The sequence below is a fragment of the Aulostomus chinensis genome, chromosome 17 (assembly GCF_037954235.1).
Source record: "Aulostomus chinensis isolate RoL2024-O1b breed Wild chromosome 17, RoL_Achi_v1.0, whole genome shotgun sequence".
NCBI lineage: Eukaryota > Metazoa > Chordata > Actinopteri > Syngnathiformes > Aulostomidae > Aulostomus > Aulostomus chinensis.
This window is the reverse complement of record NC_141336.1, coordinates 5825580-5842220: the sequence shown is the minus strand read 5'-3', so window position 1 is coordinate 5842220 and position 16641 is coordinate 5825580. Positions and strand designations below refer to the sequence as shown.

General features: G+C 41.6%; 2 protein-coding genes across 2 annotated transcripts in view; both read right to left on the bottom strand.

Annotated features, from left to right (window-relative positions):
* The window catches only part of sgpp1b (sphingosine-1-phosphate phosphatase 1b), a 33875-nt gene extending 22322 nt beyond the window's left edge, over positions 1-11553 (bottom strand). The window contains exons 1-2 of the mRNA XM_086182607.1: positions 10401-11553; positions 30-119 (exon numbers count right to left, since the gene is read on the bottom strand). Of these exons, the coding sequence (XP_086038733.1) occupies positions 30-119; positions 10401-11222 (912 nt within the window). The 5' untranslated portion in view covers positions 11223-11553. The remainder of the gene's footprint in view (positions 1-29; positions 120-10400) is intronic.
* A 736-nt stretch (positions 11554-12289) lies between these two features.
* On the bottom strand, positions 12290-16641 carry LOC147246126 (uncharacterized). The gene is made up of 4 exons (XM_086183458.1): positions 16603-16641; positions 16255-16350; positions 15027-15125; positions 12290-13948 (listed from the first exon to the last, which is right to left on the bottom strand). Exons 1-4 carry the CDS (start codon positions 16639-16641, stop codon positions 13490-13492), a joined length of 693 nt encoding a protein of 230 aa, XP_086039584.1. The 3' UTR covers positions 12290-13489.

The following is a 16641-nucleotide window of genomic DNA, read 5'->3' as shown; positions in this document are numbered from 1 at the left end:
TGTGTGTGTGTGTGTGTGCGCTGACTTACCAAGACTGAGTGCATCCCCATGTAGATTCGGCTGACACAGACCAGCAGACACCAGCAGAGGGCCAGGCTACAGCCCAGAGAGAATGAGTACTGTTGGTGAGAGAAGACACGTTTTACAAGATAGTTTGAAAACTTAAGTTTTAATCACACATAATTGATTTATCAAAAAAAGGACTTGTATTCAAAATAATAAACTTTTTTTTTGTGCTCTGCGATTTGGTGGGAAAAGTCCTGTTGCAATTATTATGTACAATATTTCACGATAGTCAACAATTGGTGTCTCTAGTCACCTGGCTTAGTGATCAAGAACAATGCACACAAATTGGTGAAAATTTTAAAATGTATATTTCTCAAGCCAAACATGCTTAATAACAATGTAGCTAATTAAACTAGTGTAAATGACTAGCAATAACAAAAGTACATTGGACAATAAAAAAAAAAAACTGCAACATTTGTGCAGTACTGTTCAAATAATCGCATTAGAGAGAAGGGAGGGAGTATGTTGAGAGGTATTAAACTGAGCCACTCAGACTCCTGAAAGTTTATTGTTCTAACCTGGTAGATTAGATGATAACAGATTATGTGTGCTCAAGTTACATGTAGATAGCATTTGTTCAGCGCTGCTGCACTCCTCCATACAATGCTGAGGTGATGTCATGAACATGATTATCTACTCGTGTTCTGGACTCAAAGCACTTCATAGATATTTGAGCATTTCTGCTGTTCCTTATCACAGGAACGTGGCCTCCAGCTGAGGGGAGGCAAGCTAAAGACGGAGGCTGGCCAAGCTTAATGTATCCACAAAGCTTTCTCCTCAAATGCGTGACTCAGATTATTTGCTTTCTAATTAGTATAAGTTGCAAGAAGTGAGGAAAGAGTTACTGCTCTGCAATGCTTATCTGGGTCACATGAGCCCAAAAGACCATGTGAGTGGCTGAATGTTCAATTTGGACTTTTCCAGTTCAGGAATGACAAGATGAAGCCCAGTACAATGTCACATCAGCCACCAGTCAGCAGAAATTATGAGCAATGTGATCATGATGAGGCAATGCAACAAAACCCACAGCAGCTTTCCCCTGATGTTTGCACGACGGATGATGCGTTCTCATGCTGTAAAAGTAGAAATCAGAAATCTTTTTGTTGTTGTTGTTGTTTTGGATTTTTTTTTTGGTCTGCTTTGTCAGGTATGATCTTTGATACCCATAAAAATCCCTTCCAGTGCAGTGGTCCTGCCTTCAAAATAAAAGTAACAATGCTTTATGATTAGGGTTTGTCAGAGATGTCTTTAAGAGTCTTTATCTGAAATATTCAAAGCGGAAGTAAAGCGATTCTGTTGCTAGGTTGTTATTGGCAGCTAACATCACTTCATCTCGAATTTGTGCCTTGTGCTCTATATTTACATGAATTTCCCCTCTGTTGTTTTTACTCATGTTACATTAGTCCCGACTGTTCCATGGAGTACCCTTGTCTCTCAATTTGACTCTTGATGAGTCTCCTGTCATCTCTGCATGTCACTGCATTAACAGGATGTGCTTGCAGGATCAGCGAAGCTAGGGCTGATCTGAACATTTTCCAGCAGTTTAATATTACTTTTTTAATTTTTGGGTATGAGGTCATTTTTTTCTGGTCTTGTGCAATTAGGTGGGGATAGGGAGAGGAAAAAACATTGAGCAAATCCACTTTGTGATGTCTGAAACGTCTTTTGATAAATTCGGGATTTGGAATTAAAATTGTGACACCTCAACACAGAATAAAAAAAATAAAACAAAATCATGAGCAAACAAGGAAAAGCGCCTCAAGTCTGAGCAGTAGGTCCTGGAGTTGATCGATTTTTCTGTTGTAATAAAAGTTATCATGTCTACACTCATCGTATCTTTTGCTTCAATGATCACTAGGTTGCAGCAACAATGAAACATACCAGGAATGGTGTCTTGATGCGTGATGGTCCCTTGTATTCTAACAAAGTTAGACGAGTACATTTTTTTCTGAACAATAAATATGTTGCGTCATGGGTTTGGATCAGACAAAAGTGAATTGATTTAGGTCAATCTGGCATTAAATATGAATTAACATTGTAAACATGAACTCTCCACAACAATTGTATTTAGATTAGCAGTTCAGAGCCCTGCGGATCTGTCGTGTGAAAACAGCCTGAAAGATCAATAGAAAGAGGGAAAATGAGTGACAGTTGAGTGAAAGAGATGACGGAGTGAGCTGCTGAGGTTTGCACACTTGGTAAAAGCCCTTTGTTCTCGTCACTGGCTCCTGTGTGTTGAGATAGATCTAATTTCCTTTGACAGACCAGGGTTACATCGCAACCCTCAGACCTGGAGCCTTCAGCATGACATGATGCATCAGAGCTGTTTGACGGAAGGATGCTGATTCAACACTGATAAGGACGACCACTCCCAGTGATGGCACCTCTAACAGCTGTTTATGTTAGGGACTAACAATTATACACACAGCTGCTGGCCGCTCATGTTTAGCTTAGGGCCCATGCCTGTATAGTGCTTTTTTAGTCCTGGTGCGGTTTCTTTCACAGAAGCATGAGAGCAGTTGTCCACAGAAACTGTTTGGAAAAGAGCCTCACTTTTAGTAAATACTTGACAGGGGTTTGGAGGAAGCATCTATCATGGACTAACTTCAGCTAAACAAGATCAATGAACTGGTTTGGTTCCCTTTGTTGCCTCAGGCTTGGTCGGGCATCTATACAGCCACAAAACAGAAGAGGATATGTTTCCTGGTCACGGTAGTAGCACCACCTCTGGTTGGTGGACAAAGGCAGATAGAGTGAATCCCCCACACGCTACATCCCCCCGATAAAGCCTCTCACAGTCGGTCAAAAAGGTGTTTTCAGTTCAACATATATGATGAGCAAGATTGTGGTAGTCCGCAAGGCAACCAAGGAAGGAAAAGGGGGTGAAGCAATGACCAGGACAGCTTGGTAGGGTGAATTGGCGATGCCCAATTGAGAAGAAAAGGAAAAAAATAGATTTAAACAATACTTCTTTGATTTGAAATTTCCATTCAAACAACTGCAGAACAATTTTCCCCACGTCATCTTGGCTTGGTTGAGATACATTCAGCTCTGATACATGCAGTTGCCCTCTACTCCCCCGTGTCTGCCCACATAACATTACCCTGCCAGATAGATTTGCCAGATTGTATGTTATTGACACACACCTACTGTCATGCAGTATAATCCCTAGTTGGTGTGAGAGTTGTATTCCTCTAGGTAATTAAGCCAAGTAGTCCAGAGTCAGCAGGCAGACGGGCTGATCTGGTTACAGTGTACTTCTCCAGGTGCGTCTAAATTCACTGGGCTTCCTTCAAATGTGCCAAAATATTTACAATAATGAGGTCAATGCAAAATGAAGGGTTGGTTGTGAAACAGCCGTCTTTTTGTGTGTGGATGAGCTTCACAGCCAAGTCAGACGCCACCACACATGCCCAGATCAACGCTCTGTTTGGGGAAAAACTAGTTGAGCCAGAATTGGGGAAGGGGGGGGGGGGGTATCAGAAGAAACTATCTGTCGTTATGTTATCCAAACACTGTCCTATGGCCTGAGCAAACAGAGCATGTGTCGCCGAGTCCCACGGCCAGGTTTGCAAGCTTGCATTGGCCTCTGTGCCTGTGACCACAGTGGTGCTGCATCGGTCGCCTCATCTAAGGTTTTATGGACATGGTGTGTTTTGTGTGTGGCTTGTGGTTGGCTGCATGCTGCATACTGACAGTTTGCCTGTATGCTTGGTTAGCTCACTGCTGCATCATGTGATATACTTTACATACAGAACACACACAAACAAACCACAGGGATCCCAGGGAGTGTTGAGTTTGACTTTCAACACTGCTGTGTTATAACCAGAGCTGATTTGAGGCTTCACACAAACCCAAGCTGCAAATATCCAATTTGTGATCAAACTGAAACTGGACTGAATACCAAACCAAGAACCGAGCCCTGATATCACAATAATGATCAGTTTAAGTTGGTAACTAAAAACTTCAGTTCACTTGCTTACTTGCAAATCAAAATCCAAATAAAGAAAACTTTTTCTAGAACTTATTGCACACTGCAAGCATCACAACAGGCCTTCAAAATATTTTGACCGTTTTTTTTTCTTAAAATCTGAATTGAGCTGCAGTGTCCTTCAGTCAAAAGTGATGTTTTCACCTTTGTTTTGTCTAAATTCCAAATGACATAACAGGTGCTTCCATTTAATACAGGGAAATGAAGAGCATTATTGGAATAGTAAAATCCTTTAATGGGAGCTTTCTTCAATTGATCAATGTTTGAATCCAGCAATAACTAAGAGATGTGTCTTGATTTTTTTTAAAGAGGAAAATTCTCATACTGAAGAGACAAACCAGTTTTTTTTTTTTCTAAAGGCAGTTTTGCTTGAAAAATGTCCTACATCATGAAGTAATCAATAAAAAAATGTGCGAACTGATGCGACCACTCATTTCAGCATTTAACAGTTCTTAGTTTCATATATCCTTCTGAGAGCATGACAACATCTTAGAGCACAGGGATTAAAGAGAAAAAAAAATCATTTGACTGAACATTTTTCCCTCAGGCCAAGTCATCTGTTTATGTTCTACGCTTTACATCAGTACCGTCCTTCACAAACGAAGCGTCCATGACTGCGCTGACGGTGCCACAGTAAACATGTGTCCCAGCAAAAATGCCACTGCGTGAAAGTTCTTTTCGTGCTGTTGGTTTTATTTGTATATATGAATTACATTTATAATAATTATATTTAAGTGTCATTATTCAGTGAACGAAGACGTATTCCAGGTCTAAACAGATGTATAGCTACAACTACAAACGAAGCAGCCAAACAGCTCCACTAGCGCAGCTTCCTCTGTTGCCGACATCAAAATAATCCATTTCAAATTCAATGTAAACAACATAGGTCCTGTGCATACCCACCACATGGATGGGCATCTTAGCGATCATTTTTCAAAAATATTATTGAAACATATTATGGAGACTATGTGCCCCTACGCACGTTACCATGCAAACATGTTAGCATCATGCTAACAGCAGCAGACACTAGCTACTGTAATTTATAAATTTCAGCCTGTTTGCATGATGCCAACATGTTAGTATGCTAACAGCAGCAACTTGCCGTCATGTAGCAATGCTAGCTAGCATCAAGTTAATAGTACTACAAGGTGGCATCACAGGCCCATAATTAACAATAGATCAGAGATCAGGTTCCCAGAGATCAGTTATTTTCTTCACTTCAAGCAACTTCTCTCACGACACGAACACTGCTGTAAAATTGTATTATTTTCTACTTCTATTAATTTTGTTACTTAAATTTAAATGAAATGTGACTTATTGCCATGCTCATTAACTTAAAAAAGGACTCAAAACAAATTTATTGCAACGCTGAATGTTGATCTAATATGCTACTGGAATCGGGACTTTTATCTCTGCTTATAGTTCCCTCTTGGTCCTAAACTATCCAACTGTCTCATTGAGGCCCCTATCCTTGGAGATAATTAGTTGATATTCATCAAAAACCTGAATGAAAGCAATGTTAAACGTGTTGCTACATTTAAACTGTAAAATCCTTTCATGCTGACAGGAAAAGCTAGAGGGTTCCCACCTCACACTTCCTGCTAAAAAGAGGAAGTCGCTCACAAAACTTGTTTACAGTGATGTTTTCGTTTCTGAAACAAAAGGAGAACATAATATCCTGCCGAAAACTGTGTGAATCATTGGTTATTTTATATTTTTGGTTGAGAAAACTGCTGGTGCTTCGTTCTCCATCAGACTGGTGCTAACCTTCTCCTCACAGCATATTTTTAATTTTCCACAATCCCTTTCTCCTCCTTATTCCAGCTTTATTCTATTTTCTCCTTTTTTATTCAAGCTCCCTCTCTCTGTAATAATCCTTTTTTACTTTGCCACAACCACATCTCTCTTTTTCATCTATCTGCCCCAATTTCTAACAGCACTCTTCTGTCCCTCATCCTCTTCCTTATTCTACCATCTCTGGTATCTCCCATCGTGACACATCTGGCTCCAGTTATAGTCTGAGCAGTAGGAGGGTGGTGGGATGGGAGAGATCGGTCTGACTTCAGCACATCCAAACATTCCTGCTCTGTTCAGACAAGTCAGCTGAGGCAGCGTTTCAACAAGGAAACCTCAAAGAGAGGCGACAGCAAGCGATTCATCAACCTCAACTGGTTGGGAAAATAAATTATTATCTCTCTCTGTCAACATGGACATTATGAATTTTCACCAAAAACTTTGAATGTCAAACATCTGCTGGGATCCACAAGCCCCTTTTTCTGATCTAAGATTGTCAAATTAGATTTGTACACGTTAAGTAAAATATGAATAACGTGGCTACTGATTCACTTATTTCATATAAAAGTCTATGGCAAAGACAACTGTAAGAGTTCTTGCTATGTTCAATTTTTTGACACAAGACATTCTGGTGTTTGTGTGTGGGCGAGGGGTCGGATATATTAGTTAAATACAACGTTTGACTTGATGTGCACAAAAAGTCAAGAACATCAGGTTTTGACTGCAGAAAAAAAAAATCAACTTAATAAATTGAAGCAGTGCTTCCATATTTGTTCTTGGGGGCCGGGAGGAAATGGCACCCACTCTCATGTGGCTAAAGGGACTAACCATTGTATCACAATTCACTTTTTTGGCCATGACTTGACTTTTTTCCCCCCACATCTAATCTTACTTGTTTATACAGTCAATTTAAACAGTTAGTCTGACTTGCTGTGCTATTTAAATTTACCATGCAAATTTATTATGGTATTGCTGTCTTTTTAACTCAAAAATGTTATGCCAAGGGAGCAAGCAGTTCTTGGGCTGAATTTCATTTCTGCTTTGACCAGTTGAGGGGAAAGAGCTCATCTATCTTAGCTTTCAGCAAAAAAAAAAAATTCTGAAGTTTTGCTTAAATTCAGTTCCCAATCCAGCTATCCACTCATTGAGACCGACGCAACAACATAAAGGTTTCCAGGTATCAGCACACTGAAGTTGAATGACAAAAAAACAGATTGGAGGTGATCAAGTTCAGAAGCGACACTGAGGTCAGCGTCTTATCTGGAACTCCAGGATGAACAACTATGAAAAGAAATTGTTGATAAAGCCAAGTTGAACCTTAGTGGATTTTCACACTCAACATGTGTCATCAAACTCAAACCGCTAAATCCGTCTTATCACAACTGAGGCCCACAATCACAGGTGAGAGGTCATCTCTCTTATCTGCTGCTCTGGCAGACAGATGGGGGTAGTGTGCTGCAGATCCATCTCATCTGCTGTGATTTAAAAAGCACTAACCAGATTCCCACCCAGTTCCCCTTTTAATCCTCTGAGTTTTATCACCCAAACAGAGGAAGGATGAGCGGTACAGGCGTTACCTTGTGAGACAAAATCTTGAAATACTGTATGTATATTGTGATACTTCCAATATGATATCAATATCTGGCAATGACAGGTCGCCAGTCCATCACAGGGCCAACACATAGAGACAGACAACCATTCACACTCACAGTCACACCTACGGTCAATTTAAAGTATCAATCAGCCTCGTCCCCTCTTGATGTCTTTGGACTGTGGGAAGAAGAGAGAACCCGGAGAGAACCCACACAGGAACAGGGAGAACATGGAGACTCCACACAGAAAGTGATTAAGCCGGGGCTCAAACGCAGAACCTTCTTGCTGCGAGGTGACAGTGCTAACCACTGCACCACCGTGACACCATACCATAATCCCCTTCCATAAAACCAGGACGCACCAATGAAGCCCTCGCAAATGAACGATGGGGTCAGCAAACTGTCCAGGAGACAATATTCCTAATCTTATACATTTACAACGACTCCACAAAAGAACCAGGCAGGCAGGTCTGTCTTATTCCACAATCCAAATCCTCATCAAATCTTGCCATTTTTAGTGTGTCAACTAGCTTGCTAGTTCAGAGGTTCATTCACATAATGGACTTTGAAAACAGGAACCTGCAAAACGTGGTGTGAAGACTTCCTAATGAAATAACCACCCACCCACTTATACCCACAAATTAGTTCTGGTAAACCAGACTACTCCGACTCCCAACCCTACTGGCCACCACAACTAGTAGTACCCATGGGCAACAAGCAACAGAAAATTCTGAAAATATTTGAAAATGTTCCAGTGAAATGCATGTTTAAAACTGGAAAAATTTATAATGGATTACTGTCAAGTTCCTATGACTCAGATGGCGTCTCTATCAGCATGGACACCCAGTGAGACAATGGACGAGGACCACACCAACGTTTTGTTGGCTTTTACAGCCTGGACACAATGCAGTGCTGTTCCTCCTGAGTGGATGGGATGAGTTAAAGAGAAGAGCAACAGAGAGTGGCTTGTCAAAATGACATTCCTGCAAGCATGTTATTTCTAATGATTTTGAACACTTCGGTTTCCATGAACTTGAACAAATATCAAACCGAAACTAGAAACAGACAGTGGAATGAATGTCACTTGATGCGTCTCTGACCAAAGCAGTTCTGAGCTTGTGATTTTGAGACCACAAATCCAACTATCCTTTGTTATCTGAAGTCTCATCTTTGGAGCACAGAAACTTTGTGCAATTTTGAATAAAATGTGACATCACGCTGTTGACTGATCAAATTTGCTGGATTTATGTTGGGGTTTTTTTTAGCCTTGTGTCATAATTCTGTGATTACCAACTCAAAGGGCAATTGGCTGGCTGCAGGCCTTTAATCTTGTTGGATCAACAAAAAGCACGGCTTCTTGGCACTACCAGCAGCTACGAGGGAAAAATGTGCTCATACAGCTGCTGTCACTGTATCCACTGCGCCGACCGCTCATTCATTGGTAATGAAGCAACTTCAGGAAACTGAATTCAGAGGACAAAGTCTCAGTGCTCTGGTATCAAGAGTTGGGAAACATTTGCTAGTTTTGTTGCTGTAGCTGTGGAGGGAGCCGATGCTGACAAGAGACCTCAGGATGGTTAACTAGTACACAAGCCTTTACAAACATGATCGGACCAAGGTTGTACTCTCATTGGCACTTTTTTTTTTTTTTAAGTAATACTTAACTCCAAAAGTATACTTTGCCTTTCAAGTTGACACAAATAGGTGTCTTGAGCACAGCTTTAGAAGATGTTTTTCTCCTCTGGCATCACTTCTTTGTGATTTAAGAGTGCAGAAAAAGCCAGTCACATATCGTTAACTTGAAGCTAATGGCACCCCCAGCCATGGACTGCAAACTGTCTACCCGGGATAATCAACATTTCTTTATCCAGCCTAATGCTCAGCAACCCACAAACCCTTTGACTTGAGCAAAAAAAAAGCACACATCGTCCAGTTCAGCACTAATTCATGGTTGCACTGAGAACAACCAGCGAGTGCATTCGGCTGAAACAATTCATTTATTTGTTTTTAGCTCAAATCAAAGGGTTTGTAGATTACTGAGCAGAGAGCTGGATAAAGAAGATGTGGATTATTCCAGATGATGACTAGGGAGTTTGAAACAATGTTTTTAGACAGGTTAGATGTTGTTTGTAGTTGGTAGCTGTGGGCTGCCATTAGCTTTAAGCTAAATGTGTACGTGTCTAGCTCCTTCTGCATTTTGGAGTCACAAAGACAATACTTTGCAAATGTAAACACCCAATTGAGAGTATTTGAAAGGCTAAAAATTATACATTGGAAGAAGTATCACTTTAAGTAGGATTACACAAAAACTACCTGGCAGGTCTTCTCTAAAATTAGTGGAGAGGTGAAGCAGGGGCCAAACGAAGCACGACATTTAGGTGCAGAGCATGATTTTTATATATATATAAATATAAATTTCTCAATATATATAACATTGACCCTTATTGAGAAGTTCTGGCTTATGTAATTATTAATCAGATATGCAGATGATTTAATTCTGAGTAAATATAATAACATTACACAGCCCTAATGAAGCATATCTTTTAAATCCTAATGATACCCATCCCTAATAAATCCCGATTATAAATGTGTTTTCCATAGAGGTCCCTCTTAACATGGGAAAGATCAAGCTGCAGGTATGTGCTTTGCTCAGCGATGCATAAACATGGTGTCAAACATAGACAAGTGTATTATTTCAGGCGTTTTCTTGCTGGTGTTTCTCTAGAGGCAGGAAAGTTGCAAGTTTCACCAAAGGGCCTGCATATTTGGTTTTAAAGTAGGGATTTCACTTCTTAAAGCACAAGAGGAGCGGACCAATGTTTGGAAATAACATAAGGGGAACATTCTCATTTTACTAGAAATCTGGAGGAAGTAACCTCTGTTCTCTTCTCTATCTTCCTGTTTCTGCTCCTGTTTGTGAAAGTGACAGTTGGTGTGCTAGGATGCGTTTACGGTACCTCCCAGCGCCCGTAGGTCATGAAGAAGAGGGAGAAGGGGATGGCCGTGCCCGACATGGCGTGAGTGGACGGCATGCTGTACTCAGAGTTGTAGAACATCTCCACCTTGACCACAGGGGGGGAAGCGGGTCGGGACCAGCCAATCACATCCTTGGTGCACTGGCCCAAGTACATGACCCAGACCCAGACCATTATCAGTCGCCTGCTCACAAACGCGTCCACGTTCCACATGAGAAAGGGAAAGAAGGTTATGTAGAAGAGCTCGTTGCCAAGCTCAGTTCCGAAAGTGAACAGGTAGAATAAGAACCGATTCTCTATGAGGAACTCCTGTCCAGCGTCACCCGTCAATGAGTTTTTGCGGAGCGGCTTCACTGTGCTGCTCTGAGGAGGAGCCGGTGCCTCACCGCCGTTCTCCCCGTACTGGCACTCAGCTGCACCTGATGAGTCCGCCCCGGCCTCGCTGCGACCACTGCCGCTCACACCAATATCTCCCCCGGCGGTCGCCGTGGTGACCACTGTCCCGTTCTTTGGAACGCTTTCCTCTTTATTGGTGTCGCTTATCCTCTTCCGAAACCCGGTGGTTTGTGCATTGTACCCTTCTCCACTTCCTATCATCTCACTCTGGTTTTCCTCGGCGAGTTGGTGGTAGCAAGCCCCGTTGTTGTGCGAGACAGCCCGCTGCGCTTCTTTGCTGCTGCCGCTGCTAACACAAACGGTCCTCGCAAACGTCCCGTGGACCCCACAAATGTGCTGGAAGCGGGCGACAAGGTGAGGGTCTTGCAGGTAGAGGAATAGCTCTGAGAAACGGCTACTTTTCTCCATGTTTGATCCAAGTTTTTACAGCCGAAAGCAGAACCGCGGACTCCGCTACTTTCCCCCGAAGAGAGGATGATGAAGGAAAGCTAGCATTAGCGAGCTAGCCCAAGCATCATGGCAGAGTGCTGCTCAGAAGTGAACCCCGAACCGTTAGAGGAAAGTCACGAGTTCTAACAGTTGGTCGTGGTTCGCAGAAGAAACAGAATTACTACGTACAGTTACGGGAAACCGAACGGGGCGGCTTCTGTTCCACAGGATCCAAGGACGTTCGGCGCCCAGCTGTCTGAGCAGACTCCGGCTTGAACTGACAGATGAACTGAGGCATGGGGAGCGCGCCTTATGTGGTGCCTTCAAGACTGTCAGAAACGTAAGGGTTTTTCTTAAGTCTGTTGAGACGGACAGACCTTACAACCAGTGTATTATTTTAAATACAAACAGGGAACCAACTTACACGGATGTATGTCATATATTGTTGAATAATGATATATTGTAGTGTTAATTTACCCAATTTTGTGTGTGCTGACACTCACTGACATGTTTGTTCGTCATGGAAACATTTTTCACAATGATTATTTATGACATTATACTGAACTTCAAAGATGCAGTTTTCAATGTTATAGTGGGAGTGGCGGTGCTGGGGGGGGGGGGGGGTTACATCATTACATCGTGGTGACGCCACTTTACAATTGCCCAAATTGTACTACTTGTCAGTTTTTACTGCAAATATTTCTCTCTCTCTCTCTCTCTCTCTCTCTCTCTCTCTCTCTCTCTCTCTCTCTCTCTCTCTCTGCATTATACTATTATGGAATTATCTACGTTTATGATGTCAAATAGCTAGGTTTAGGCTTAATGGGTGAACTTGATTGGGGTCCAAATGCATTCAAGACTGGAGCCCGTAAATATTACCTTCATGGTAGCACGTGAAGGTAGCACCAGTTCCGGCGCGCACGCACGTAGGAGAAACTGAAGATAGATGTCACGACGACGTGTGACTGCATGCATATGGAGATGCATAGATAGATAGATAGATAGATTGAGATATGAATCAAAACACATTGAGGCCTTGTCAACTTACATATTTTATTTGATAATCAATCAACTGAGTAAAGGTTGAATGGCCCTTTGTCCAAACTGACAATATTTTCTTCAAAATATATATTTTGTCATAAAATAACAAGCATCTCTATATTAGTTGCCTTTCCTGCTCCTGTTTTAGTCGTTGTTATCAAGTTATGAAACACAATAAAGCTCCTGGACACTCAAAACACAGAGACATCAAAAAGGTCCGCTGAAAAGGGTGGATTATTATCCCACTCACCATACAGCAGAGAAGTCAGCATTATAAAGCCCATTAAAGAAAAAAATAAAACATCCCCTTCCTTATATAACTTTCTTCCATGTGAAAACCTCATCCAGGACTGACTATAGCAAACTATGAAATGTAATTTGAAATGTGCTTCATGAAATCAGGCTTTAAGACACCATAAGGCTCGAGCTTAAACATATCTTCCAGCAGTAATCGAACATTAAGATTTTTTATTTTTTTTTACCTCTTAAACAAAAAATGTGCAAACTCATTCCATTATAACAAGATGGGAAAACAACACTGACAAAAGATCTTTACCTGTCATTCACTTTCATTGAGGAATTTCAAACCATGAGCCAACAAAAAGGGCCTGAACATTTTTTTTCCAGCAGAGGGCAGCAAAGAGCTTCTGAGTGAAAGTAAATACAACACTGAATTGCCATCAAATACAGAACAGATAGTCTTCCTACAGGCAGTGAACACACCACAGAATGAGCCAGCATAAGAATTCAAACAGTCCAGGGAAAGTTACACAGAAAATATCATAAATCACATGGTAGCATAAGAAGCATATCAACAAGGTGCATTAAAAGTAGCCTGCAGTAATAATCCCTGAATGTGCTCACGCTCCACATGAGCAGCAGTGACAATAAATCCAAGAATACAACCTGCATTTCACATTTGCACATGTAGTGAATGGCAGTGCTGCTGTTGTAGATTGCCCCTGACATCAATTTAGAGGCCCTGTTGATCCTGAGGCAGAAGAAGAATCGGGGTCCCTCAGTTTCTTGGCAGCGCAAAAACAGAGTCCACAACAGGAGTTCCTCAAATGATTTTTTCTCTTTTTTTTTTTTTTTTTTAGAGGAAAACAGAGTTCCAGCTTTCCTTCCTGATAATGAACAAATGTTCACACTCTTGTCAGGTTGCTTCTCCTTGCTTTAAAAAGACATTACAGCGAGGGTGACAGTCATCCATGATCATCCAGGTTGTACAGAAGGTGGTTTGGTGTGAGTCCTGGGCAGGGGCCCAGGCTGTACAGGCAGCCTGCTGATGGGTAACAGGGTACTAGATGATAATGCTGCAGCTCATCCAGGCCAAAGGCCGGAGAGCAGCAGTCTGTCACCAGCACCTTCACTCTCTTCCTGTCTGAGGAGTACATGAGTATCCGCTGCCCCCTCTCACTCATGATCTCCTCTTCTTCCTCCTCCTCCTCTTCTTCTTCTTCCTCCTCCTCCTCTTCTTCTTCTTCTTCTACCTCTTCCTCCTCCTCCTCAGCCTCCAGCTCCTCCTCCTCATGGTGGATTTTCCTCAGCAGGTTGTTGATGAGGACAGAGCGTCGCAGGTAAGCCTCAGGGTCCTCCAGGAACCTCAGCTTCTCCAGAGACAACTTCAGGATGCAACTCCGGTCCTCCTGCAGTATCAGGTGCTGCAGGTGAGAAATAATTGATGTTTGCATCTTTATTTTGCAACCAAACAGAAGATATTTGCAATCAAAAAATATGAGCAAAACTTAAAACTAAAAAGATGAAAGACAAATTTAAATTAGCATTGTTTAACATCAAGCTCTCTCATCTCTAAGTCAATGGGTTTTTGGTTAAAAGCCTGAAATAAAGTCTGTGGTTAACACAAGCTTAAAATACTTAAACGTTTCAGTCTACAGCATTGAAATATAAGAAAATACGAAACTCGTGAATTTTGAAGCTTTTAAACCTCATTTACGATGTAAGAGGGACCTAGCCAGTTTTGATGATGCTAAAGTCTTGTGGTTGAGTTTTTTCATAGCCGAACTTCTTACTTTTAATAATAAGATTCACACTTGAAAGATCAGAAAAGTCATATTTATTAGTGTCGCCCACCGAGTGTGTAAGCCTCATAAACTTTTGTTTGCTGCAAATCCTCCTTTTTGTCAACAGGAATCTCATGTAACTTTCAATTTGGGTTTTGGGAACCCAAAGGCGGTGCTAACTTCCGAATTGGCCTACAAAAATACCTCAGCCCTGCATCACTGAATAAAGAGGTGTCTTACAGTCAGTACTTCAGTAGCTGTAAGTCCATGACACAAGTTCAGCCTCACCCTTTACAAATATGCTGCTTTGAGATTTGATTGTTAAAAAAAATTCTTCCATGAATTTGAAGGTATCATCAGCATAGAAGCAGAGAATGACTAGATAATCATTACTCTTCACTCTTTTTGTAGAGACAGGAGCTGAAAGAAACAAGGATGGACAATAAATAGTGAACTAAAATTAATGGGAGTGAGGTTAAGAATTTGATGAAGCAACATACAATATAAAGAAGAACTGCAAGAAAAGCAGCAGAAATCAGAGAGACTTGTGATTCAATATCAGAAACATGAGGAGAATCTCAGTGCAGAGATCGACACTTCGGTAAGGTCAGTTTCTCACAAGATTGCAAATAAAATGAAGCTCTCTTTGCAAAAAGTTGGCCCTGAATTGAAAAAGCAGAAAATGAGACACAATAATAAGAGGAGAACAGGGTCATACTTTTTGAAGATATCCTTGTATGCCTCCATGCAAAACCTCCTCCTCCGCATATTTTCTCTTGAAGTAAGCAACTTTCGACGTTGTTGAATGGTTTTGTCTCTCTCACCACAAACGGACTGCTGCTGGTAAGAAAACACATATGATTCGATGAGGCTGAGGAATGTTAACGTATAAAAATAAAGTCTTTACTCTGCAACACAACTACAAATTGACTGCATCTAAGAAGTTAATGATAGAGACATGTCTCGGATGCCTTGTTGTGGCCAAAAAAAATGCAAACACGTGCTAACATTTGGCTTTTGTTTGCAATGGGATCAGGTTTAATTGGCATTCACCCAGGTCAATGGATATTTATCATCCCCAGCTTTGATCGATATTTCCAGGATGGCTGACCTGGCCCGGGACGCCGGGCTATGATGGCTCCTGACAGAGAGGTGCCAGATTTAACCCTAAAATGTGGATGTTAGTAATTGCAGTCAGCAGTTAGCAAGAGGGTCTGTGGTTCACAATGGCTTAATATACTTTTAATGTTTCATTTAATGTATAATCATTAAATACGTAAGTAAAATGCCACACTGATAAATTTTATCTTTTTTGCGTCTTTTAAAAAAGGTTGTTGCTACCAGGAGGCAACATGAGACTACATAGGTTACATTAAACATCATCATGCCAAATCTCCAACTTAATTTTTGATAGATATCCCCCACATTGACTGGGAACCAAACTGAATTGTGCATTTTACTTAGCCAGACTCCTTTGTCTATAAGGGCCTGTTACGGCTATGTTTGTTTCACTGTTTATTTTGAAGGCTAGTCTGTTAGCATGTTGGAGAGGCCAAGGACAGTGCAGAGAAGACTCCATACACCTTGCTGGATGGTTAAGAAACAGTTACTGTGACAATATTCAGAGCTGAAGTGCAGCTAGATGGAGTTATTGTGACTTCCTGCCATCAAAAACACCAGTCCGGCAGGGTGCAGGTCTACTGTGGGTAAGCAGATCAAATCTGCAAACACTGAACCTTGAGGAGACATAACCAGATAGTGGCTAAAAGCGAGCATTTTAGACAGAGGGTGAATTGAGGTGCTGCAGCAATGGACATTATGTTTCTGTCAAAAAAATTAGAGGAGTTTGGTGTCCCTCCTGAGTACCTCCTGAGTACCTCCTGAGTACCTCCTGAGTACCTAGTTGTATACTGGGAAATCAGTGAATGAAAGTCATAGTTGGTTACCTGCTGCTGATGGTCCACAGCGGTGCTCAGCTGTCTAACCGCAGTTTGAGCGAGTGTGTCTGAGCCAATTTGAGCCTCCACATCACCCTGAGACTCCTGGAGGGAGGACGGGAGGAGGAAAGAGGATGGAGAAACAGGAGTGTGAATACACGAACTACACACACAGTGGCGGTCTGAATCTTAAACTGTTTTAAGCTTCATTTCTTGCTACAAAACACATCACGACAACCTCAGAATGTGTTTCTCACAGTGTTCGAGCCCGGGTTGAAATTCTGTCGTGTGAACTTTCACTACAAGTTCAGCGGGTGTTGTATGTAAATTATTCTAATTATTTTGAAGTTGCTTTACTGCAACCAGGCCCGCCACACCCTCCGGCCCAAAGGACAT